The sequence below is a fragment of the Dysidea avara genome, chromosome 6 (genome assembly GCF_963678975.1).
Source record: "Dysidea avara chromosome 6, odDysAvar1.4, whole genome shotgun sequence".
NCBI lineage: Eukaryota > Metazoa > Porifera > Demospongiae > Dictyoceratida > Dysideidae > Dysidea > Dysidea avara.
The window spans coordinates 35,958,206-35,984,320 of NC_089277.1; the positions used below are offsets into that span (position 1 = coordinate 35,958,206).

The 26,115-nt window shown below is 37.0% G+C and overlaps 1 protein-coding gene and 1 long non-coding RNA gene across 3 annotated transcripts in view; one reads left to right on the forward strand and one right to left on the reverse strand.

Moving 5' to 3' along the window:
• Positions 1-5,798: 5,798 nt before the first annotated feature.
• LOC136258080 (uncharacterized) lies at positions 5,799-25,599 on the reverse strand. Of its 2 annotated transcripts, XM_066051383.1 has the most exons (7): positions 25,377-25,599; positions 23,985-24,078; positions 15,872-15,999; positions 10,355-10,436; positions 9,078-9,196; positions 6,990-7,116; positions 5,799-5,999 (listed from the first exon to the last, which is right to left on the reverse strand). In XM_066051383.1, exons 1-7 carry the CDS (start codon positions 25,550-25,552, stop codon positions 5,904-5,906), a joined length of 822 nt encoding a protein of 273 aa, XP_065907455.1. In that variant the 5' UTR covers positions 25,553-25,599; the 3' UTR covers positions 5,799-5,903. The 2 variants fall into 2 exon arrangements, with proteins under 2 accessions (XP_065907455.1, XP_065907456.1); XM_066051384.1 differs by lacking the exon at positions 6,990-7,116.
• LOC136258081 (uncharacterized) overlaps positions 11,123-26,115 on the forward strand; it is a 30,059-nt gene continuing 15,066 nt past the window's right edge. The window contains exons 1-2 of the long non-coding RNA XR_010702563.1: positions 11,123-11,576; positions 11,631-11,978. This is a non-coding gene — a long non-coding RNA (uncharacterized lncRNA). The remainder of the gene's footprint in view (positions 11,577-11,630; positions 11,979-26,115) is intronic.

Sequence of the window (26,115 nt, forward strand, 5' to 3'; positions counted from 1 at the left end):
ACAAGTGATTTGTTTGCAGCTGAGCTCTTTACAAAATAGTTTCTTTGTAGCTGAACTCTCTACAGGGTGATTTGTTTGTAGCTGAAATCCCTACAAGGTAACTTCTTCTAGCTGATCTCTCTACAGGGTGATTTGTTTGTAGCTGAACTCTCTACAGGTGATTTGTTTGTAGCTGAACTCTACAAGGCGATACTTCTAGGTGATCTCTCTACAGGATTCCTTGTTTCTAACTGAACTCTCAACAGGGTGATCTGTTCATAGCTGAACTTTCTACGGGGTGATTTGTTTGCAGCTGAACTCTCTAAATGGTGGTTTCTTTGTAGCTGAACTCTCTACAATGTGACTTCTTCTAGCTGAACTCTCTACAAGGTGACTTGTTTCTAGCTGATCTCTCTACAGGGTGACTTGTTTCTAACTGAACTCTCTACAGGTGATTTGTTTGTAGCTGAACTCTCTACATGGTGGTTTCGTTGTAGCTGAACTCTCTACAAGGTAACTTCTTCTAGCTGATCTTTTTCACTGCATATTTGTTTGTAGCTGAGTTCTCTACAGGGTGATTTGTTTGCAGCTGAACTCTCTACATGGGAGTTTCATTGTAGCTGAACTCTCTACAATGTGACTTCTTCTAGCTGAACTCTCTACAGGGTGACTTGTTTCTAGCTGAACTCTCTACAGGTGATTTGTTTGCAGCTGAACTCTCTACATGGTGGTTTCTTTGTAGCTGAACTCTCTACAAGGTAACTTCTTCTAGCCGATCTTTCTACAAGGTAATTGAGTTTTTTTCAGCTGAACTCTTTACATGGTGGTTGCTTTGTAGCTGAACTCTCTAAAAGGTGACTTCTTCTAGCTGAACTCTCTACAGGATGATTTGTTTGCAGCTGGATTCTCTACGTGGTAGTTTCTTTGTAGCTGAACTCTCTACAATGTGACTTCTTCTAGCTGAACTCTCTACAGGATGATTTGTTTGCAGCTGGATTCTCTACGTGGTAGTTTCTTTGTAGCTGAACTCTCTACAATGTGACTTCTTCTAGCTGAACTCTCTACAGGGTGACTTGTTTTTAGCTGATCTCTCTACAGGGTGACTTGTTTCTAGCTGAACTCTCTACAGGTGATTTGTTTGCAGCTGAACTCTCTACATGGTGGTTTCTTTGTAGCTGAACTCTCTACAAGGTAACTTCTTCTAGCTGATCTTTCTACAGGGTGATTTGTTTGTAGCTGAATTCTCTACAGGGTGATTTATTTGCAGCTTAACTCTCTACAAGGTGACTTCTTCTAGCTGAACTCTCTACAGAGTGATTGATTTTTTTTGCAGCTGAACTCTCTACATGGTGGTTTCTTTGTAACTTAACTCTCTACAGGGTGATTTGTTTGTAGCTGAACTCTCTACAGGGTGATCTATTCATAGCTGAACTCCCTATAAGGTAACTTCTTCTAGCTAATCTTTCTACAGGGCGATTTGTTTGTAGCTGAGTTCTCTACAGGGTGATTTGTTTGCAGCTGAACTCTACATGGTAGCTTCTTTGTAGCTCTACAATGTTACTTCTTCTAGCTGAACTCTCTACAAGGTGACTTGTTTCTAGCTGATCTCTCTACAGGGTGACTTGTTTCTAGCTGAACTCTCTACAGGTGATTTGTTTGCAGCTGAACTCTCTACATGATTGTTTCTTTGTAGCTGAACTCTCTACAAGGTAATTTCTTCTAGCTGATCTCTCTACAGGCCGATTTGTTTGTAGCTGAACTCTCTACATGATGGTTTCTTTGTAGCTGAACTCTCTACAAGGTAATTTCTTCTAGCTGATCTCTCTACAGGCCGATTTGTTTGTAGCTGAACTCTCTACATGATGGTTTCTTTGTAGCTGAACTCTCTACAAGGTAATTTCTTCTAGCTGATCTCTCTACAGGCCGATTTGTTTGTAGCTGAACTCTCTACATGATTGTTTCTTTGTAGCTGAACTCTCTACAAGGTAATTTCTTCTAGCTGATCTCTCTACAGGCCGATTTGTTTGTAGCTGAACTCTCTACATGATTGTTTCTTTGTAGCTGAACTCTCTACAAGGTAATTTCTTCTAGCTGATCTCTCTACAGGCCGATTTGTTCGTAGCTGAACTCTCTACATGATTGTTTCTTTGTAGCTGAACTCTCTACAAGGTAATTTCTTCTAGCTGATCTCTCTACAGGCCGATTTGTTTGTAGCTGAACTCTCTACATGATGGTTTCTTTGTAGCTGAACTCTCTACAAGGTGATTTCTTCTATAGCTGATCTTTCTACAGGGTGATTTGTTTGTAGTTAAACTCTCTACACGATAGATTCTTTGTAGCTGAACTCTCTACAAGGTGATTTCTTCTATAGCTGATCTTTCTACAGGGTGATTTGTTTGTACCTGAACTATCTACATGATGGTTTCTTTGTAGCTGAACTCTCTACAAGGTAACTTCTTCTAGCTGATCTCTCTACAGGACAATTTGTTTGTAGCTGAACTCTCTACATGATTGTTTCTTTGTAGCTGAACTCTCTACAAGGTAATTTCTTCTAGCTGATCTCTCTACAGGCCGATTTGTTTGTAGCTGAACTCTCTACATGATGGTTTCTTTGTAGCTGAACTCTCTACAAGGTAATTTCTTCTAGCTGATCTCTCTACAGGCCGATTTGTTTGTAGCTGAACTCTCTACATGATGGTTTCTTTGTAGCTGAACTCTCTACAAGGTGATTTCTTCTATAGCTGATCTTTCTACAGGGTGATTTGTTTGTAGTTAAACTCTCTACACGATAGATTCTTTGTAGCTGAACTCTCTACAAGGTGATTTCTTCTATAGCTGATCTTTCTACAGGGTGATTTGTTTGTACCTGAACTATCTACATGATGGTTTCTTTGTAGCTGAACTCTCTACAAGGTAACTTCTTCTAGCTGATCTCTCTACAGGACAATTTGTTTGTACCTGAACTCTCACATGATTGTTTCTTTGAAGCTGAACTCTCTACGAGGTGATTTCTTCTAGCTGATCTTTCTACAGGGTGATTTGTTTGTAGCAGAACTCTCTACAAGGAAACTTCTTCTAGCTGATCTCTCTACAGGGAGATTTGTTTGTAGCTGAACTCTCTATACATGATTTGTTTGCGGCTGAATTCTCTACATGATGGTTTCTTTGTAGCTGAACTCTCTACAAGGTAACTTCTTCTAGCTGATCTCTTTACAGGGTGAATTGTTTGTAGCAGAACGATCTACAAGGTAACTTCTTCTTACTTATCTCTCTACAGGGTGATTTGTTTGTAGCTGAACTTTTTACAAGGAAACCTCTTTTAACTGAGCTCTGTACAGGGTGAATTGTTTGTAGCTGAACTATCTACAAGGTAACTTCTTCTAGCTGATCTCTCTACAGGATGATTTGTTTGTAGCTGAACTATCTACAAGGTAACTTCTTCTAGCTGATCTCTCTACAGGGTGATTTGTTTGTAGCTGAATTCTGTATAGGTGATTTGTTTGCAGCTGAGCTCTTTACAGAATGGTTTCTTTGTAGCTGAACTCTCTACAAGGTAACTTCTTCTAGCTGATGTATCTACAGGGTCACTAGTTTGTAGCTGAATTCTCTACATGGTGGTTTCTTTGTAACTGAAGTATCTACAAGGTGACATCTTCTAGCTGATCTTTCAACAGGGTGAATTGTTTGTATCTGAACTCTCTACAAGAAATCTTCTTCTAACTAATGTTTTAACAGGGTGAATTGTTTGTAGCTGAACTCTCTACAGGGTGATTTGTTTGTAGCTGATCTCTATACAGGTTACTTATTTCTAACTGATCTCTTGAATTCTGTTCAGGGTGACTGCTCTATTAGGATGACTGCTCTATTAGAGTATCTCGATCTCGCACTTGCTACACCAAGTTGGATTTCGTGTTATAACTCCGTGGCTTTAAGTCTGATTCTTCTACACCATTGAAGAGCCTTTCTAAGATGATAACTCCATCTGTACAGCGATTTTGAAAGCATTACCCCAAGCGGTTTACCTGGTAGGCGTGGCAAGCATAATAATAATAATAATAATAAAATAAAAATATTAAAAATTAGCTAATCTCGATTGCGTAATTGTTACACACTGTTGATTTTTTCGCTGTATCTTCCTGGTTTTTAGCTCGATTTCTTTCAAACCACAAAAGGTTTGAGGTTCAATAGTTAACCTATTCACCCACCGATTTTCAGCTTCTTCCCATACGCGGTTTACCCTGTAGGCGTGACAACATATTGGTGTTATTTTTCGTGCATAATTGCTCATAACTCTTTGTCTGTTTATGGTATTCCAGCCAAAGTTGGTACCGAGATGCGCCTTTATACCCCTCTTCTGTGTGCCAAATTTCAAGGCAATCGGATAACGCGTTCGAGTTTTATAGCAGTTTTTGTAAGTGTGCGACAAGAAAAAGAAAAATAAGAAGAAAAAAAAACGAAGAAACTCAGCCAATTTTTGAAGTCGCATATCTCGGGAACGCGCGAAGCGATTTCGCTCAAATTTGGAATGTAGAGTGCTGCAGTTGGGGGGCATGTCCACAGCAAAAATCGTCTTGTTTAATCAAGGAAGCACAGAGCTACGGAGGTGCGAAAATTGCGTTTTCTTTCTTCCTGTCAATATACTCACGGGTGTTACGCGCCGGCTTCTTGGGCCGCACGACACACTACCGTGTGTCTTGATTGTAATACTCTAATAGAGTGCACATTTTTTTTGAGGACTTCTAATAGAACATACATAGAATGTTCTAGAACAGTCTAGAACTTCTATTGGTAGATCTATGAAATTACAAACATTTGACTATAAACAGATTTCTACTAGAAATTTCATTTATAAAGCAGAAATTAAGTAAGGTGATCAGTCAAGGTAGCAGTGGTTCAGTGGTTAAGGATGCAGGTGTTAGGTTGGTTCGAACTCTGGTAAGTTTTTTCCGACATTTTTTGCACACCTTTTTTACCCCGTGGTGACTGCTCTATTAGAGTATCTCGATCCGCGATTTTACACTTGCTTAGTTTTTGCTTTATAATTTTGTCGCTGTAACTCTATTGCTATTCAAACTATCAAAAGGCACTGCTACGATGATCAGCCTATCTACACACCAATTTTCAAGTTATTTCTATGCTTGGTTTACCCTGTAGCCGTGACAGAACCTTGATCTGTTTTTACGTGAATAAACGTCCATAACTCCTTGAATACTACTTAGACTTACAACAAACTTGGTACGTGAATCCACCGTTACACGTTCTTAATTTGTGCCAAAGATCGAGGCAATCGAGTTACACGTTTGCATTTTATAGCAATTTTTGCAAAGTGTGCGAAAAGAAATCGAAGCCCCCGTACGGCATAAGAAAAAAACGAAGAAATTAAAACGAAATTTTGGACGCCCATATCTCGCAAATGGCTGTTGCGAATTTAATCTAATTTGCTGTGTGGCGTACCCTACCTGGGGGACAGCTATAATGCAAAAATAGTGTGCTTTGGAGAAGGGGCCATGGAGCTATGCATGCGTGAAAAAGCTGTTTTCTTTCTTCCTGTAAATATACTCACGGTGTGGTCGCCGGCTTTCTTGTCCGCACGACACACTACCGTGTGTCTTGATTTTGTATGATTTATGTGAATGACTATTCTATTAGAGTATCACAATTGTTTGCTTAGAACTACTTATTATCAAAAGAGTTTGTTTGGGAGCAAACATATATGTTTCAGCATTACTTTGATAATAGTCGGTGGTGCTTAGATGAATGCAAACCAAATACGTAGCTATATGGCTTCTAAAATATATGCAGTTCCCCAGATTCCCACATATTATACATTATGATTAATGGCACATAATCCAACAATATGTAAGGTACACAGCTAAATGCACAAAATCATTTATTATTCTCATTGTAACTGTATGAACAAAAGTTTAATATTTTTCTTGTTTAAGAACTTCATTTAAACTTTCATACTCTTTGCGTTGACTGCAATGCACACAAGGTGAGCAGGTGAACACAACACCATCCTGTGAATGTTATGTAAAATGTGATGCTGATCTCAGTTGAAATACAGTTAGTTACAATACATTACAATAAAATTGTAGCTTGCTACATTTAAGGTATTGGCTTACTGAATTCTACACAACAAACATTTACGATAATTACATTAAACCTGTGTAATTAATATATAACAAATGGACACTATAGTAATACTGTATATACATCATACCAGTGCAGCATTGGGAAATGCAAAACTACAAACAGGCAGAGAGTTGGTTGTTTTATTAGAATATATTAGCCTTTATTGACTGTTGTATTAGTGTTAGAGTATCTTGATCATATTTCAGTGAAGTGTGAATAATCAGCCAAGAAATAATAAAAATATTAACATTGCACTATTAAATGCAGTATTAAGGTGTAGTGTGTTCATGTTTTGCTGTATTTTTGTGCGCACATTTAATTAATAGCCTTGAAAATTGCCCTATGATAATAGCTACTGGCTTGATGTCTACTATGATGTCAGCAAAATTGGTGCATGCCTATCTACAAACTTTATTTACTGTAGTAGCACTACATATGATTCAACTGTATATTAATCATACAAGACATTGGCAGTACACAAACCATAAATCAGGAAACTTTTAGCATAGTAAATTTTTGTGTATTAAAATTTTTATGCAACATATTTTCATCACATTCATAATTGACGAAAAAGTTTTGACAGAATAACTAGCTATACATTAATATTCTGTAAGTTATATTTCCAACTCATAATTATTTCAGTGCAGTACATCCACTGTCATTGCTGGCAGCACATGTAATGGATAAGTAGTTCAAGCAATGGCCATTCATTCATCATATAGCATCACAGCTATAATATAAATTATTAACTGTACATGCAAATTATTCATAGTCACAAAAAAACTGTCATTTTAATTTTTGTCGATACAGCTAGTGAAATTTTTTGACAACAAATTTTTCCTGATTTACAGTACCATAGCTATTTCAACATTTACCTTTACTAAGAAGGGCAATGTTATCCAGAATTTCTTGTTTGGAATAATATCACTCCCAATAGCTTTATAGTTATATTTCATTATCAGTGCGCCAATGATGAAGTATAGGATGATGACAGCTACTAACCTACAGCATGTGTAGTCGTGATGGACTTAAGCTTAATAGTGTATTATGTTATCATACAGTATGTAACTATATATTAGGGAATGAAAGTTTGCACTTTCTCACAAAAATTATTGACCACAAACTAGCCTCACAATACCTTCATGGTGCCTTGGAAGTATTGATTAGGTATAACCAAGCCCAATAGTGCCTTCAGTATGATCCTAAACAATTCCAATGTATAGGTAGGCAGGAGTCTATTATGTTTTTATTCTTTCAATTATTCTTTCTGGCAATTCTTTTTAAATTGACCTATTATTCCCAAAATTATTCCTGGAATTTGTGCAAAAGAAAGCATATTAATCAGAGTTTTACATAAGTGACTAGAATTATGGACTCAAAGTTGACTGCTCTATTAGAGTAAGTGACTGCTCTATTAGAGTATCTTGATCTTTTCAACCGTTTTTATGCTTGCACTGTTTCAGTGGTGTATTCAAAAGATTTTTGCATCACACTACAAGAAAAACTTATAACTTTGCACTAATTATTCCTAGAACTCATCCAATTATTCCGGAATATTCCCTAATTCTTTTCACTACCTATTATTCCCGAAATTATTCCGGCATAATAGACGCGTCCCTATATAGATACTAACTGACTGACTGACTGACGCCTTCAGACAAGTGTAATTTGATAACAGCTACGGCTACAGGAGTGATTTTCACTTTTCAACATTGTTTTAGCCCGACAAGTGCCTTTTGGTATACCACAGTGCATACAATGCACACAACATGGACTTACCTATGTTCCCATTTGTGTACATTTTTCTTCACTGACAGCTCAAGGTGTCAATTTGCAGTAGTGCATGATGGTTTTCCCAATATTTCTCAGTACAAAGTCCCACACTATTGTTGCCAATTTTATTTTGCGACAAAAGATAGATAAGGTCTATAATAATATTCATCTAAACACTGCACATGGTATCCTTAAAGGATGAGGGGGACTAAAGCCTATTTTTGTAGAGGATGTGAGATCAAGATATTCTAATAGAGAAGTCCTGTACTTTACTTAATTCAGATGAATTTTTCAAATGAAATTCATTTGCAATTATGATTCCAGAAGACCAATTTTCAACACTTTCTCATGTTTCCAGACTCTACTAAATAAAGAATATGCAGAGTTAAGCAATCTGTGCAAATTGTATCAACCAGATATCATTATTCTTAGCCCCTAAATTTTACCTCTGAGCCACATGAGAAGGACCAGATAAGAATATCATAGCAAATAAAAGTAGTGTCTTGAAATTCAAATGTTACTGTACTGGTAATAAGTGTGAAGGTTAAAAGTCCAAGTCCATTGATTATACTATTGCAAAGCTTGAGCAGGGCTGCCCATGGGGTCGGGGGGACTGGAGCCTGAAAGGGGCCCCAGGAGGCCCCATCAAGGGCCCCTTGAATACCTGTTTAAAAGATCAATATACTCTAATAGAGCAGTCACATTATTCTTCAGAGGAACAGTGTAGTAAGTTATAATTAAGGAGATATGATTGGTGATGGGAAGCTATTGTCGTTGTCAGTATGTAATGACCTATTTTTTTTTTTTTTGGTCTTCAACTTACAGTTAGGCTGAAGTTGTGATTCAGAGTGGAACCCTTCCTTGCCCCTGCAGAGGCCCCTCTTTAACTCTTTGCCCTGGGCCCCCTAGTTTCTCTGGGTGGCCCTGAGCTTGAGGAATTAACGTTTATTCTAAAAGGACAGAAATAATTTAGATTCTGGTTCCATGGAGTGCTTAGATTCACCACTGGACTATAACATTAATTTTATTACAAAAAACAGTTCAAGAGTATACCTCCCTGCAAAGCTTGGCAAAAATGTATAATTTATACAAGCTCAATTTGCATCTGATGAAATTTTGATATAGAGTTGCAAAATAAAATTGTAACCAAGTGTATAATACAAAGTAGTAATCAACATTTATAAACATACCCTGATAATACTCCTATTCCAATATATCCTGGATCTATGCTGCTCTTGTGATTTCTGCGAGGTTCACTCTTACATCCATCAGCACAGGAACACTTACTGGTCAGTATGAAGTTTTGTCCCTACATTGTGAATATAAATCAATTGCAGATCCCAGCATATATAAGCAGTTGGGACAAATGCCCCTCCCTTCCCCATCCTCTTCTCCAACTTTCAAAGTGTAGCTCAACAAGTTTTAAACATAATATTATTATGGTACTATACAAATCATGTGTAGAAAATCTGTATTCATGCCTGGAGGAGGACAAACATTTACCCCACAGCCTTATACAGCTTAGCCAGGTAACTACAAAACAACTGTCATTGAGATACTCTAATAGAGCAGTCAAACAACTCTAATAATACACACTTTTTAATTCCATGCATTTTATTGGGGTCTTAACATCAACATTGTCATTACCTATGTTGCAGCCTATTTTAACCAATCTGATTTAATCTTTAGGTATCTTGTAAAACTAAGTGTACCTTTAGCACCGTACTATTAAAGTTTTATCCCCAGCCATCTCCATTTGCCTGAGTATACCCTTTCCCTTGCCAGCTTCTGAATCTACTCTGATAACATTGAGGGAGGAATTTCAGCAGTTGAAATTACTCAGTCAAGTGTAAAGTGCTTAGCATACATACATGTATGCCATTCTAGGGGTGTGGGTGAAAGGCTTACTTAGTCTTACTATCTGGTTAATGTATGTGTATTGAATTGTCTAACATTCCATTGTTTTGCATTAAGTTTGTCATTTTTTGTATGTTCTTCATTTTTGTACTTTAGCTTTGTGTGCTTTTATGTACTTAGACATGGAAGAATGGCTATGCTGAATTTCAATAGTTTAACAAAAATCAAATCAGGCTCCTAGAGGGTCTGAGGGCATGCCCCCCAGGAATTTTTTTTAGAAATATATAGATTTTTTTAGACTATTATCACTGTGTAAATATCTTACGCATATACCGATAGCTCACTTACAACCTGTGTGAATGAGAAGTTTGTTAACTAATTTCAATGTATGCTTCAAATTTTATATGCTCAATCACATGTGACAAGTTTTCATAATGTGACTAGGCAATGCCATATGTACTGTACCTGCAACAGACTAAAGTTTTGGCATATTATAAAAGCACTCTTTACACATAACTGTTCCTTCTTGATGAGTAAAAGTTATAAGCACAAGTAGATTTTGTCAATGACTAATGACTAATCATTTCATATGTGAGTAATCAATACTCACAGTGTCATCCAGATATCCATTGTCAATGACCATATTTGGAGATGAAGATGTGTTATCACACCTCAAAGTCACTTTACTTTGACTAAATAGATACACAACACATACGTATATAAGCATCAACAAATTATACTGTATGTATAATGTACCTAATCCAAAACAGTCAAGCTGTAAAAAAAGGGTGCAGCCCCCAAAAAGCCATAGTGAAAAAAGATGTGAAATCCAAGATGGTGGCCAAGAAATGGCTGTGATGGTATAGGGAAATGGCGAAAATTTTAATAACAACAATACAGATGAATTTGTAGTGCCTCCTCCAAGTTTCACTAGGACTCAGAAACAAATTCATCTGAATTGTCATTATTAAAAATTTTGTCATTTCCCTATTCCATTACAGCCATTTCTTGGCTGCCAACTTGGATTTCATACCTTTTCACCATGGTTTTGGGGGGGGGCGCATCCTTTTTTTAACAGCTTGGCTGTTTTGGATGAGATATCACTTCTTTTGTATTTGTATACTCCAAAGCTGGCCATAGGCCAGCTTTATGTCTTTTTTCTTTACTACAGGAAGGAAAAAGAAGATGTAAAGCAGTTGTAGGGTTGAACATACATTTTTTATAATCGCACAATTTTTTTATATAATGAACTTTTCTCAACAGGCCAACAGAATGTACAGTAACTATCCAACTTGTTGCAATTTTGGACAGTTAAATGAGTTAATCCTTGTTACAAATTATTATGTAACTATTTATATTACCGTAGTTACTGCATAATTTAGTTACAGAAGTATAGCTGAACTCTCTACTATATCACTTGCTTGTAACTGAATTTTCTGCCGGGTAACTAGCTTATAGCTGAACTTTCTACAGGGTTATTTGTTTGTAGCTGAACTCTACACAGGGTGATTTGTTTGTAGCTGGACTCTCTACTGGGTGACTTGTTTGTAACTGAACTCTCTACTGGGTAGCTTGTTTGCAGTTGAAGTCTCTAAAGATAACTTGTTTGTAGCTGAACACTCTACTCGGTGACTTGTTTTTTGTAAATGAACTCCATACAGGTGATTTGTTTGTAGCTGAACTCTTCACAAGGTGATTTGTTCATAACTGATAATTTCTGGTATGTTTATTTTGCAGCTGAATTCTCCATATATATATACTATGATCACGTGAAACTTCAAAGGCATGGCACCGCTGGTTGCATATAGGGCATATACACCCCAAACCCACAGGTGAGTATATATATACCTACCTCACCTGGGAACATTATTGTGTCACAATTACAGGCTGATAGTCCGATGTGGGTGGGCGAACAATGCCCACACTAGCGTGACTAACCACCCAGATGACTCAGGCTAATAAATAGCCTTCATCGTGCTAGGCGATCAATCACTCCAGCCAGTAAGAGTCCAACCACTAGATTCATTTTATAACCATACCTTGCGACTTCGATGATGGGTGGCAGCAAGTAACGTTGCTCCTATGTTTGTTGATATGAACGGACAAGTCCTGGGGATATACGGAGATAGGTTTACTAAGTCCCACAATCAATTTGATTCTTCATTGTGAGCAAGCTGAATTACAAGAGGAATACTACCGGTGTGTCTACCATGCCAAACTATGGCAAATTAAGTGTAAGTATATACTTTAAGTTGGGTTGTGTGCATATGGGTTGTTAGTAAGTAATGTAGTGTAGATTAATTTAGAAACATAGTATATATCATATGAACCATGGCTCACTTCGGTGTATTGCACTTATATATACCCCGACTCCGAAGTCAGAGGAAGTTTACTGTTGACAAATGCCAAGGCGAATAGCCATGGTTTATATATTACATATACAGGGTGATTTGTTTGTAAGTAAACTCTCTACAGGGTGATTTGTTAGTAACTGAACTTTCTAAAGGGTGACCTGTTTGTAGCTGAACTCTCTACAGGTGACTTGTTTGTAGCTAAATTCTCTACAAGGTGACTTGTTTGTAGCTGAATTCTCTACTGGGTGACTAGCTTGTAGCTGAACTCTCCACAGGGTGACTTGTGTGAAGCTGAGCTTTCTACTGGGTGACCTGTTCACAGCTGAGCTCTCTACAAGTGGCTTTTTGTAACTGAACTCTGCACTGTATAATTTGTTTGTGGCTAAACTCTCTAAAAGTAACATAAAATTATTTCCAAGATGCATGTGCTGAACTCTCTACAGGGTGGCTTATTTGCAATTGAAAACTCTCCACAGGGTGATTGGTTTGTAGTTAAACTTTCTACAGTGTGACTTTTTGTGGTTGAATTCTCTACTGGATGATTTGTTTGTGGCTGAACTCTCTATTCAAGCAGCATCCAGTTTATCTACAGTGCTGGTAGCTATGAATTCCTGTGCTTTTTTCTTAGCAAAAATAACAGCATCAAAACCATCATTATTGTAATAATAGAACGCAATGAAGTAACTATATAATTTAAGTATGTAATTTGAACTGCATACAAACTGAATGTTCTAATAGGGTGACTGTACTATTAGAGTATCTCGATCATGCACTTGCTACACATAGTTGGATCTTGCATTGCAACTTGGTGGCTTTTACTTCAATTCTTCCTCTACTCCATGGTTTTTTGCTGAGAATGTCTCATACAGTGTATACAGCAACTATTAACATTCACAATTCACATTAGACCAATCACAATAAAAAAAACAGGTCATCACTTGCTACATTCATCATTAATTTTAGTTATGCGCGTAAGCAAAAATTTATTGCAACTTTAACAATAACCATTCCTCCAATAGCCATATCATAATACATCATGTGTGGCATATGTGAAGTAATTGCACACACCCAAGTTGTGAGTGAAATTTATAGCCTTCTCACAGGTCCTTAGTGGGATAGCATTTAATAATAAAATTATGTTTACTAGAATGTACACACTGTAACTAACTAGGCCAAACATGTCATGGTGTAAATTCACACATTTTGAAAAAGCCTCAAGTATAATGGTAAGCAACTCCACACCTACATTGACCTACTATAATCATCTTAATATCATGTACCTGGGAACATCACTGAGTGTAGCCTTCTTCCTAACTTGGACACTTCAGAAATCGTGAGTGCTGTACATTTGTCCATTAAAAGAGTCCTAAACACTAACTATATGGGATAAATCCACTGATTTCTACCACTAACAGATTCTGTTTTGCTATAAATTGCTGCATCTCATCTATACTCATGACATGTAGCATAATATGCTAAAACAGCCAAGCTGTGCAAAAAGAATGTGGTCATCCAAAAACGCAAAGATGAGAAAAGTGTGAAATCAAAGGTGGCAGCCAAGAAATGGCTGCAATGATGTAAATACTAATCATTTTAATGGTCTTAGCATCATCGCAGCCATTTCTTGGCCGCCAGTTTTGATTTTGTAACATTTTTCACCCTGAGGGCTGCACCCTTTTTACAGATTGGCTGTTTTGGTATAGATATCACTTCTTTTTTGCAATTGCAAGCCACAAAGTCGGCCTATGTCCTGACTTTAAGGCTTCCTTTTTATTTTTTTTCTTTACTGCAGAAATCAATGAACAAGAAAAAGACTAGCTACTAGTTATTTTTGTGAAAATGATTATCATGTAGCTATTAGTGTGACTTATTATGCATGTACAGGGTGTTATGTATATATAGCTGAACTATCATTGGATGACTTTGAATGGCTTTCTGTGAATGGAGCTGAGCTGTGAATAGAGCTGTAGCTGAACTGTCATTGGACATGGCTGAGCACTCTACAGGGCCTAAAAGTTGCTTTTGTTTCAAAAATTGCATATAAGTTCCTTGTTCATTATCCAATGCATACGACATGAGGACAGTGAATGTGCTGCATTGTGGTCGTACTGCCATCCAAATTTGAAGCAAAACAACTAAAGCATGCACAAGTTATACCGATTTATCTAAGTGAAACAAAAAGATGAAGAAAACTAATGAAGGCACTTATCTCAGTGATGGCTGGGCAGATTCAGCCCAAATCTGAAACAGGAAGTGCCCCATTTCTAAAACAATATATTAATGGTTAATTTCCATTCAGACACTATTGTGATAGCTGTGGATGCATGAAAACAAAGTTCTCCTTGGCTCCTGTAAATACACACTTGTCTGTTGTGTTCCTGCGCTTACTGTACTTGGCCATATGACACACTATTGTGTGTCTTGATAGGTATAGCATGATTACGAATATGACACACTTCTTCAAAGCTCTGTATGCTTTCAGGAATCATGCATATATTTCAGTCATACATATCCCTTGTAAGAGTATACAGTTGGTAGTACTGTATATAGTAGTAATCATGGAGGTTTGGACTTCTTGCCCCTTACTTCTCTATAATGACAGCTTGACAATATTGAACAGGCACAACTAAACCCATAAATGTCTTCAGTGACCACAAACCCTTACAAAAAGTTTGATATGAAATTTATATTTTTCCAAAAAGTTTATATGAAATTAGAATTTTTAATTTGGCTGAATTTTTACAATTTGACTGCCTGTGACTAGTAGCCTACCTTTTACATTATAGAAAGATGTGTTGTAATAATCACATGTACAACACAGTGAAAGAAAAATTCATTTAGGCTATAATAATTATTCTCAACATCAGTATCCAGACCAGAGGTAGATACTTTCATATACTGAATGGAACTTATTTGGCTTATTGCAGTAACACAGACATAAGCAAATTGCAAACACAACAATGGCAAAGAGAGCTAATATGTTTTTAATCTCTGTAAATCAAGTTTCCTTTACAGATTTGACTTTTCTGCTTCCACAAGGCTTTGGTACTAGGGATTTTCATATTTAGCTTAGTGCGATAATGACCAGATTTGACAAAAACCAGACTTCCACACATATCCGATTCCTGTCCAGTCCAATGATTAGACACTACCATGCCTAACCAAGTTCACAATTCATGTAGTATATATGGTTAATACTTTCAGCCAAGCAGTCTATCTGGAAAATGAATGGCCATTCTGCTTCATTTTCAGGTACTGTATGTTCTACCCATTAATACAGTGATATTGTAGAAACAAAGAAAACAGTACAAGAAGCACCAATCCAGTCACTATAAAAAAGTACATACTAAATCTACTGCACATATATATTGCCACACACAGAAAGAAATAGGACACAATTATCCATGATGCATGCACTGTTGCTGCTGCTATTGATGAAATGGTATGTCTCAGACCAAAGTGACATCAAATAGTGAAGAAATCAAGCATGTAGCATTACCATAGTCAAGTTGTGCAGCATCAGTCAGGGAGTCAGTTAGTTAAAAATTCAGTTTTTTTAATTAGGAAATTCCATAGAAACTTTTTGGAAGGATTTTGGATCACTCTGAAGGGCATGCAGTTATGCCCAACCACTACTGTCAAGCTGTTATGAAAGAAAAGTGAGGATTTTTTGCTGATATTCTTGTGCAAGGAAGCCCAAACCTCCATGATCCTACTCACTGTATGATAAATAAGTACTAACAACAGTATGCACAGTATATATACAAGCTTACATTTCTGTTGTTTCTCCATCAATATACTTAATATACAATTGGTTACTAGATTCCACCACAAAACTTGATCCTTCTGGGTTATAATTGTTCACAGTAGTATCAGCTTTACCGGAAACTTGTTTGCAAATCTATAATATTAATAATGTTGATCATAATAAAACACAACTATGCAGGGGCATTAAATATTACATGCTAAAAATTGCATGATGCTCTGAATATATGTCAATGCAATAGCTTCTGCAGATTACAATATGACAAATTTTATAAAAATAACATGCCATGCACAGTTTTACACAGTACTGCACACAACAGTATCACATATTCAGTGAGTGTATATACAGTGTAACCACAGATAATGTATGTAGTCTTAATGGATTGAAAATGCCAGTTAAATTATTTTCGTATCCTAGTTATGGTGCACCAATACATTAGGAAATATACTGAGTGGCTGTTTGGCTTTCTCTCACTTGTTTGAAGGGCCAGTTTGAAGGTGTGGATTGTGTACTGAACAAGAATACAGCATGTCTGTGGACATAGGGAGAAATATTGTTTGCAACAGGTGACAATGGCAGGTACGCACCAGTTAATATTTCAGCAGCAATACTAATAGCCAACTTCTTGTCACCACATTTACACAACCTAAAGAAATGTGTGATACATTGAAATAGATTTTATGCCACAGTACTGCTCAGCTTGAGCTAAAAAATTGCACAAAGTAGTACCTGTTTTTTGAAGTTTTATCGAAAAAGTGGAAATATACAGCAAAGCAGTGAATATCTAGCTAGCCTACTACACTCTAACTGCTACAAGTGGTGTAAAAAGCAGCAAAGAAACAATGAAACAATGCTGCACTTTCTGTTTCTTCGGGAAATTTGTACAACTGTTTTGAAGCACCATATTTCACCTTTGAACCTGAATTTTTTTATGCTGTTGTTTACTACTCTCCAGCATCCCTACACAGTCGAGCCTCCAATTAGTGTAGGTGGTAATTAGCCCAGCTTTAAACAACAAACACTAATTCGCTGGTTACAAGAACAGTGAAATCTTCCACCTGTGGAGGCCATAAAGTTTATATGCACCGAAACAAGGATGGCCCATGACATCACTATGTAAATAATATGGGCGTTTCCAATCCATTAGGAATGCATACATTATCTATGGTGTAACAGATATTAGCCATTCTATCACAATCCTGACAGTGCAACAGGGAATCGGGTGAGCTTACAATATGCATGTGGACTGGACATCATGCAGGCATGTGTGTACAATTAATTGACTCCTCCCTTTTCAAGCATTTATGATCCATACCATTTATTGCTGCACCTGTGCCCATAATTTTTTATATAACCAATGCTTAAATCTGAAAAGTAACCTTCTTTGTGATACAGTGTAGACACATTCAAGTCTGTTACTGATAATATCAGCTATCCAGTATACCAAATCAATCAATCAATCAATCACTCACTCAATCAATCAATCAATCAATCAATCAATCAATCAATCAATCAGTCAGTCAGACTCTTGACACTAAAGTTCTGCTGACTGCAGACAAAAATTCAAGATTCTTTGATCCTCTATAGCAACATGTAGTTTTAGCCATATTATGCCAAAGGAGCCACAATAGTTGTTGACTTTTTGTTGGCTAAGAGAAGTGTTATTTTAATCAAAACCAAAACAGCAAAGCTGTAAAAAAAAAGAGTGCAGCCCCCAAAGAGGCCAGGGTGAAAAAAGATGTAAAATCAAAGGTGGCAGCCAAGAAATGGCTGTGATGGTAGATTAATGGCATAAATTTTAATAACGACAATTCAGGTGAATTTGCATTGCCTCCTCCAAGTTTCACTAGGATTCGGCACCAAATTCACCTGGATTATCGTTATTAAATTTTTTGCCATAAACCTACCATCACAGCCATTTCTTGGCCGCCACCTTGGATTTCACATCTTTTTTCATCCTGGCCTTTTTGGGGGCTGCACTCTTTTTTACAGCTTTGCTCTTTTCATTTAGATATCACTTCTTTTTGTTTTGCAAGCCATAAAGCCAGCCATAAACTGGCTTTGGTGCTTCCCTTTTAAGTTGTTTTTTTCTTCACTGCAGGAATTGTGGAACATCAGATTAAATATTTGTATATTTAACACTGACTGATATTCACATAGGTATATAATAAGGTGACTTCTTATGTAACTGAACTGTAGCTGAAACTCTCACCTCATTGTTTGTAGTTGAACTCCTTTCAGGGTGACTTGTTTCTAGCTGAACTCTCTACATGGTGATTTGTTTCCAGCACATATTTCTAAAGGATGATTTGTTTGTAGCTGATCTCTCTATATGATGACTTGTTTCTAGCTGATTCTCTACAGGGTGACTTGTTTTCAGCTGATCTTTCTACAGGGTGATTTGTTTGTAGCAGATCTCTTTTCAGGGTGACTTGTTACTAGCTGAACTCTCTACTGGGTGACTTGTTCCTAACCAATCTCTCTACATGGTGATTTGTTCCAGCACATATTTCTACTGGGTGATTTGTTTGTAGCTGATCTCTATATGGATTACTTGTTTCTGGCTGATCTCTCTTCAGGGTGACTGCTCTATTAGGTGACTTGCTCTATTAGAGTATCTCAATCTCACACTTGCTACACCAAGTTGGATTTTGTGAGTCTGATTCTTCTACATCATTTAAGAGCCTTTTAAAGATAATTACTCCATCTGTACAGTGATTTTCAAAGTATTGTTTCAAGCGGTTTTTCTGGAAGGCGTGGGAAGTAGTAGTTTTTTATTAGCTAATCCCGATCATGTAATTGTTACATACTGTTGGTATTTTCATTGTATCTTTGTGGTTTTTACCTCGATTTCTTTCAAACCACAAAAGGTTTGAGGTCCAACAGTTAACCTATTCATGCATCGAGTTTCAGCTTCTTCCCAATAGCGGTTTACCCTGTAGGCGTGACAACATATTAGTGGTTTTTTTTTCGTGAATAATCACTAATAACTCTTTGCCTGTTTATTGTATTCCAGCCAAACTTGGTACTAAGATGTATCATTATACCTCCCTTTTTTGTGCCAAATGCCAAGGCAATCAGATATGGAATTTGCATTTTATGGCAGTTTTTGTAAGTGTACAAAAAGATTAAGAAAAAGAAGAAAAAAACCAAAGAAACTAAACTAATTTTTGAAGTCGTATATCTCGGAATGGTCGAAGTGATTTCACTTAAATTTGGTGTGGGGAATACTGATGTTGGTGGGCATGTACACAGCAAACATCATCTTGTTTTGTATAGGCAGCACAGAACTACAGATGTACGAAAATCGCATTTTCTTTCTTCCTGTCAATATACTCACGGTGTTACATGCTGGCTTCTTGAGCTGTATGACACACTACCATGTGTCTTGATACTTAATAAAGTAGGGATAGGCAAGAAATCATATGGATTTGTAAAGTTTGCACTTTAAAAACAGCCTTGCAATAAGTTTTAAACCACCTGGAATACATTAGCACTGCTGTAATAGCATGCTGTACTTTGGTTAATCGAAGTGAAAAATCAAATGTTTTGAAGTACAGTGAGTTTTAAAATTCACCCCTGAATTTCATCTTCCTGCCTAAGACCCATAGGTGGTGTATGGCGCTCAGACACCAATTAATGTAACAATGCAGGGTTCACGAATCTGTTGTTCTGATTATGTTTTGTCAACTGCACCACACTGTTCATTCTCATCATTCATTGGCCTTTATTGTTTTCCTGAAGGATAATTGATAGTTGTAGTTAAGGCTCAAACGAATAGAGGTAATTGCTGACCGAATAATTACTTCCTGTTTTACCGAATATCCGAGTATTCGTCTGTTCTTACTGTGTGTTAGTTTATAAAGCTAATTGAGTAATGTAGTGGTTAATTATAGCCAGACCAGGTATTAAATTTTTTGGTCACTTGTAATGCTGTACCATGTGTACACACACTTATTATGCTTATTCAGCAGCTGACATGGCAAGGACCAATAGCCACCAGTCTCCACCCATGAAGACATTTAGGAGTTAGAGAAGATGAAACTTGTACATTTACTGTATATTTGCTACATGAATATTTAGCGATGTATTACATAGAAAAATAGTATAATATTTATTACTGTCTACAACATTAACATGTACTACAAGTACAAGTAGCCAACTACTATCACAGTTTGCTAACTGTCTAACTGTTCTTGTTTAAGAAAACCAACATGTTTACATGTTCAGGTGTTAGTGAAGAGCGTAATCGAGTAACAGTCAACCCTGCGGCAGAAAAAACTCGTTCTGAAGGAGTGGAAGTAATAGGTATGGTAAGAAACCTTCTTGCTACTTTGGAAATCATAGGGAACCTGTGCTGATTCTCTCTCCACCACACCAAAGGTGGTTCTTCCCGATCAATAGGCCTTTCCTTGAAAAACAGGTCTACCTCATTTAATATTGGATCAGAATCCGATTCATTATCTTCACTACCATTGGTGTAGTCATCCCCTAACAGTATGTCAAGGCCAGAACATTTCTTCTTTGGAACAGGTCCATTGGATTCTTCCGGATGACTAATCCGTGTAGTCTCATAGCTTTCCTTCTCTTCACACACCAAGGTTGTTAAAGCAGTCTTAACTTCAAATTGTTTGTTAGCTCCCAAGAATTTACATTCTTTGAACCTTGGATCTACAATACAAGAGATCAAAGGTGCATTCTTAAGAATCCTTCCCTTATCGATGGATGTTAACGAGTCTAGTTTCCACCTTTGTTTAATTTCTTCAGCAACTGTGGTTTTACACTGTTGAATAGCTGGCAGATCATTATCAACGCATTGTAAAGACTTTAGTAGCCCGTGAAGCACTGGATATAATGCTGAAGAAGACACATTGAATTCTTTGCTGAAATAAGTGGTGGCAACCTGTAAAGGATGTAACAATTTTTTTAGTGCTATAAGAAGCTCCCACTGCTCCGATTTAAAATCCAAATTCCTGTCACCAGATTTAGTGATGGTACTGTCCGACATTACAGCTGTGAGTGGCCACCTCTGTTCAATAAGACGTTCAATCATGTAGTAAGTACTATTCCAACGGGTTTTCACATCTTGTATGAGCTGATGTTGTTCTACCCTCATGTCTCTGACGATTTCTTAAAGCACGCAGGGCTGGTTCACTCTTATGAAAATGAGTTGTCAGGCGCCTTCCTGCCGCTACAACATTACTTATAGCTGGGATTTTCAACCCAGCATTCACACAGAGTTGCAAAGTGTGCCCCACACATCCCAAAGAAAACCACCCATATACTTCCTCTAAACTGTTTCCAGCATTTTCGATGTTCTTGCAATTATCATGAACAAAAGCTACCACCTTCTCTGTAGCAATGCTTACATCATCTACCAGCTCTTTGATCCATGTCACAATGTTGTTAGCAGTATGACTTTCACACAAGGGTAGTGTTCCAGATACAACACTCTTCATCTGCCACTGTGCATCGAGGTAGTGAAATGTAACTGTCATATAACTTTCAGTGGCAACGCTTGTCCACAGATCAGCTGTAATTGCGATATACACAGCTTGCTCCTGTAAAATGTGGCGAACTCTTTCTTTGACAACATCATATTTGCGCTCAATTAAATGTGTAAAGTGTGTAGCAGAAGGTAAGTGATAGCCAGGTTCCAGATAAGTCATGAGGTCCTTAAACCCTTTTCCAGCCACTAAATTGATAGGGCGTAAATCCTTCACTATGAAGCTGGCTATCCTATCACTGATCGCCCCAGCTCGTTCATTGGAGCAGGCACGCTTCCGAGTAAAGACATCTAAATTTGTCTGCTAACGTCCGTCTGAAGTCTTCACGACATTTTCGGCATGATGTTTTCGGCTTAAATGTTGTAACATTGAACTGGTGCCTCCATGATATGCTAAACTTTTGTTGCAAAGTGTGCAAACAACGGATTTTGCATTCTTTTTAGTAAAAAACTTCCACACTTGCGATTTATATTTACGAGTTTCTTCACTAGTAGAAGTAGCAGTAGTACTCCCGTCATTATCTTCCCCGTTATCCTCTTCATCTTCTTCGCCTTGTGAATCATTATCACTATATTGCTCAACATCAGACTCACTGCTAATAACATCCGCCATCTTAACTTTATTGAATTATTAGTTATCACCTATACGGTGCACGTGCGAATATTCGTTGTGTAATTCATTATTCGAATACAGTTGTGCCGAATATTGTTCCGAATAATCGACTATTCGTTTGAGCCTTAGTTGTAGTATGCATCACTTCCCTAACACATGGTTTTTGCATGTGATTTTAACAAACTGTGAATGTGTAATATAGCTATCTAGGTAGCTAAACATCAAAATTAACAAACCAGCTATTAATAAAGGAAGCAAGGATTCAATATAATACATGCACATGCTACAAATAGTATAAGGAAACAAGCTCCAGTTGAATGAGAAAACCTATGCAACAAAAAGTAATGAACAAGCTGAACAAGATTAGTTGCTAAAATGAGACGCATTTTTATTCTTATTTCTGGTTAACATCTCGTAAACTAGCCAAAAGTAAGCATTAAAACGTGTCTCACTTTAGCAAGTAGCCATCTAATCTTGTTCGATTTTGTTTCCTTACTTTTCGTTGGTGGATTGTTCTCATTTCAGCTATAGCATTTTTGAGCTTGTTTCCTTATACTTTTTGTAGCATGTGTTATCAATCCTTACTTCCCTTTAAAAATATATTTAATCGATAGTATATTCCACCAGGACTCGATGAGCTCCTGATTCCACAAAGGGCTCATATGGATTTGATGATTCAAGTTAGTGTGATGAAATGGATGTACGTGGTGTATTTAAGTTAAACAATTGGCTTAAGTTAATTACTGTAATCGCATTAGTTAACTATAACTTATTGGCTGTTGGTACGCAATGAGTAGAGTTAGGGGTAATGCATTACAATTGTAATGTGCTAATAGTTTAAAACTTGTAACAAACAAACAAATGTCCATCATAGCAAAGTATAATATGACATTAGTACTGTAACTTGGAGTGACTGTAGCACACTACATTGCATAGAAGTAATAAGCATATTGTAGGCATTTCTAGGGGAGGGGGGGAGAGAGAATGGCTCTCCTGCTGAAAATAACTTTTATAAAATCTTGGGGAAAAGTTGCACAATAGATTTGCATTGTTATTTCATGTTTTTAGCATAAACCTTAGGCCGTTTTCAAGCCTTCAAATTGCAAAAATCTGGTGGTTGTATCCCCCTGAAATTCAACTTTATATTAGGCTGCAAAAAGTTAATTATATGTTTCTGGTTTCCTTCCTGTTCATTTTTTTGCTGAATGAATTGTGCAATCACCATACAATAATATATAATATTAATTCTGTTGAAAGGTTTTCATGTCTTGTAAACACTCTTTTCATAAAGATGCACTATTATATATTTATTTAAGTTTGTTTTTCCCTATAATACCATGTATTGATGTGTCAAATGTAGTGTACCACATCAAAAAGTTGTAAAAAGCCTGGTCACCTGGTCAATTTTGGGGAATTGTTAACTTTGCACGGCCTTATAGCCATACAACAATAGTCATGCTGATCCCTACTTGCTCCCCCCTGGAAGTCAGGTGTAGAATTGCCACTGGTAGTAAGTATATAGTTTTATTATGAGTTTTGCTGTGTGTTTACTTAACACACAATTTGTTACTTTTGGCCTAGCTAGCTACAGGATTTTGTTAGACCAGGTAACATATATAAAAACGGAATTTTTGCTACTCAATTATAATGCAGCTTTTAAAACACACTAATTCGGTATACTCAAACCTCTAGCAATAAATTTTATTAGCAATTTGCATTTTTAGAGTAACAACCCCACCTCTGACAATGATGGCAGCCCATCAGTACAATCTGTTGAGTATACAATTCCTATACAGAATAGAAACTCTTTTAGGAGAATCATAAGCAATGCAACCTCTCAAGATAAATTATACATTGATAATTGTTTTCATCATGACTCAGTCAGTCACTTACATCATAGATGTACTTAATTTGTCTAATTAGTTCCCTGAGTGTAGGACATTATCAATGTATGTTATTTGATAATCATTTAATATTTACATCAAATTAAACGTTGCATACCGTTGCATTGACGCATCCATGACGAGTGTTGAATGGATAACATGGATCATATGAAAAGGTAGTTGCATCATCCGTACCTTTAATATTGGAAAACCTATAGTACAATTATATACGTATGTAGCTATGAACAATTGCTTATTCAAGCAAAATTGATACATATAATTATATGCAGCTATACACACAGTTACATCAAAAATGAAATACTGTACATTATAGGTCAATATACTGCATCACTGTCACAATAACACAAAGATTTCATTTTCACTTCCAATACACCATAAACAATCAACCAAAATAGTTTTAATAACATTCAAGAGCATGTGATAAAGTAATGCTATAACAAGTGTGACAAAAGTGTTAATTGCAGTGACTTTATCCAACGTATGTTGAAAAATTTGCTGTATGGACCTTATCTGTAATGACGTCAAAGCACAAAATGGTGGCCAATAGTGTGAGCACTTTTGTACAGAGAGTATTGGGAGAGATGGCGGTTTGCTTTGTTAACGTTTACATACTGCAGCAAGGGGCAAGGTGAGGCATACATACTTAATTACAAAACAAATGCGGGTAGTTTTGTGTCGATAGCCAACTTAAGTCTGGTTTCATCTGGTGGGACTATTTCGCATCACCACATCACGCTAACTAGCCTTTTACCTTTATTATCCAATAGCTCCATGTTGTGAAATCGGCAAACAAAGCTCATCTTAGTGATTACGTACGAAGTGCCCACACTAAACACGGCCATTTTGTCAAATATGATGTCATTGCAGATAATTAAGGTCCATTCCTTTGTCATAAATAGCTAGATTACACTGCACAAAAAGATATGTCGCTCCATTGTGTTTAAACTTAAAATGAAATTTTAAATCAGTTTATCACAAAAAATAATGCACATTTTCTGAAAGAAATTTGACACATTCCTTTACATATATTACCAAAAAGTAAATTTATCGTGATAATTCCTTACACAACATTTCCTTTACTCCAGGTTCAGACTGTCTCAAGGAAATGTCACAATTTTTTGATGTACGAAAATGTAAAGAAACACTTTTTTTTGCACAATGGTATACATTTGACCCTGACACTTGCTTGACCTCCCTACATAGCTATTGAAAAAGGCAAGATTTTAGCAGTATATAACTACCAGAATAAACGGAGCTAAATTAATAAAAGCCGGGCCCCTTTAGTCCATCATCATGCTTGGATTTCTCTGGAATGTGAACATGTTAACTCAAGCATATAGCTAGTTAGCCAGTGACATAAACATAAAAGAGCTACGTACAATGAATAATAAAGTTTGCATTTTATAGCTAAGCATGAAACTATGGCGGGTTTAATCTGATTAAACGAAAGGTAGCACTAACTTATCTGTATATTTCACTTTACACACACCTTGGTCGATTCTTACGACTGATACTTCTCAGGTCAATCACTGAGCCGTTGTCAAAGTGGCAGACACAATATGGGTTGGTTGACTCATCAGGAGTACACACGGGCTGCAGTGCGTTTATTCCACCGGTCCACAGAATAATAACTAGAACACCGCTAGACCACCTCATCACATTCATCGTTTCTCTTCTCAATCTTGTTGTAAAAACATTGTTAATTCATCACGTGCGATAGCCTACGAGTAATCATAATTATTGGCACGTGGCTAATACATAGCTACGTCAGTGGAGAAGTCATAGATTGGTGAAGCCGAGGGGTGAAGCCCTCACCAATCTATATATGACTTCACGTAGCTATACAGCTAGCTACTAAATGTCGCGGATAACTTGTACCTGTGCCAAAAACAGCCCAGCTGTAAAAAAAGGCGAGGCCAAGAATGCACAAGTACATGTTCATGGAGTAACTACAACCAAAAGACACAGGGGCGGTGGAACAGGCCAAAGAGTGAGGGGGCCAGGCCAGCTGCAAGTTGAAGACCAAAAAAAAAAAAAAAGGCTACAGCCTGCTGACAATAGCTGATCTCCACCAATTACATCTCCTTATTTATAACTACAAATACGTAGCTAAGGAATTTGCTACACTGCTTCTCTGAATACTGTGACTGCTCTATTAGAGTATCCAGATCCTGACTGTTCTATTAGAGTATCTCGATCTTTTCTTGCAAATGGTGTCCCAAAAAGTG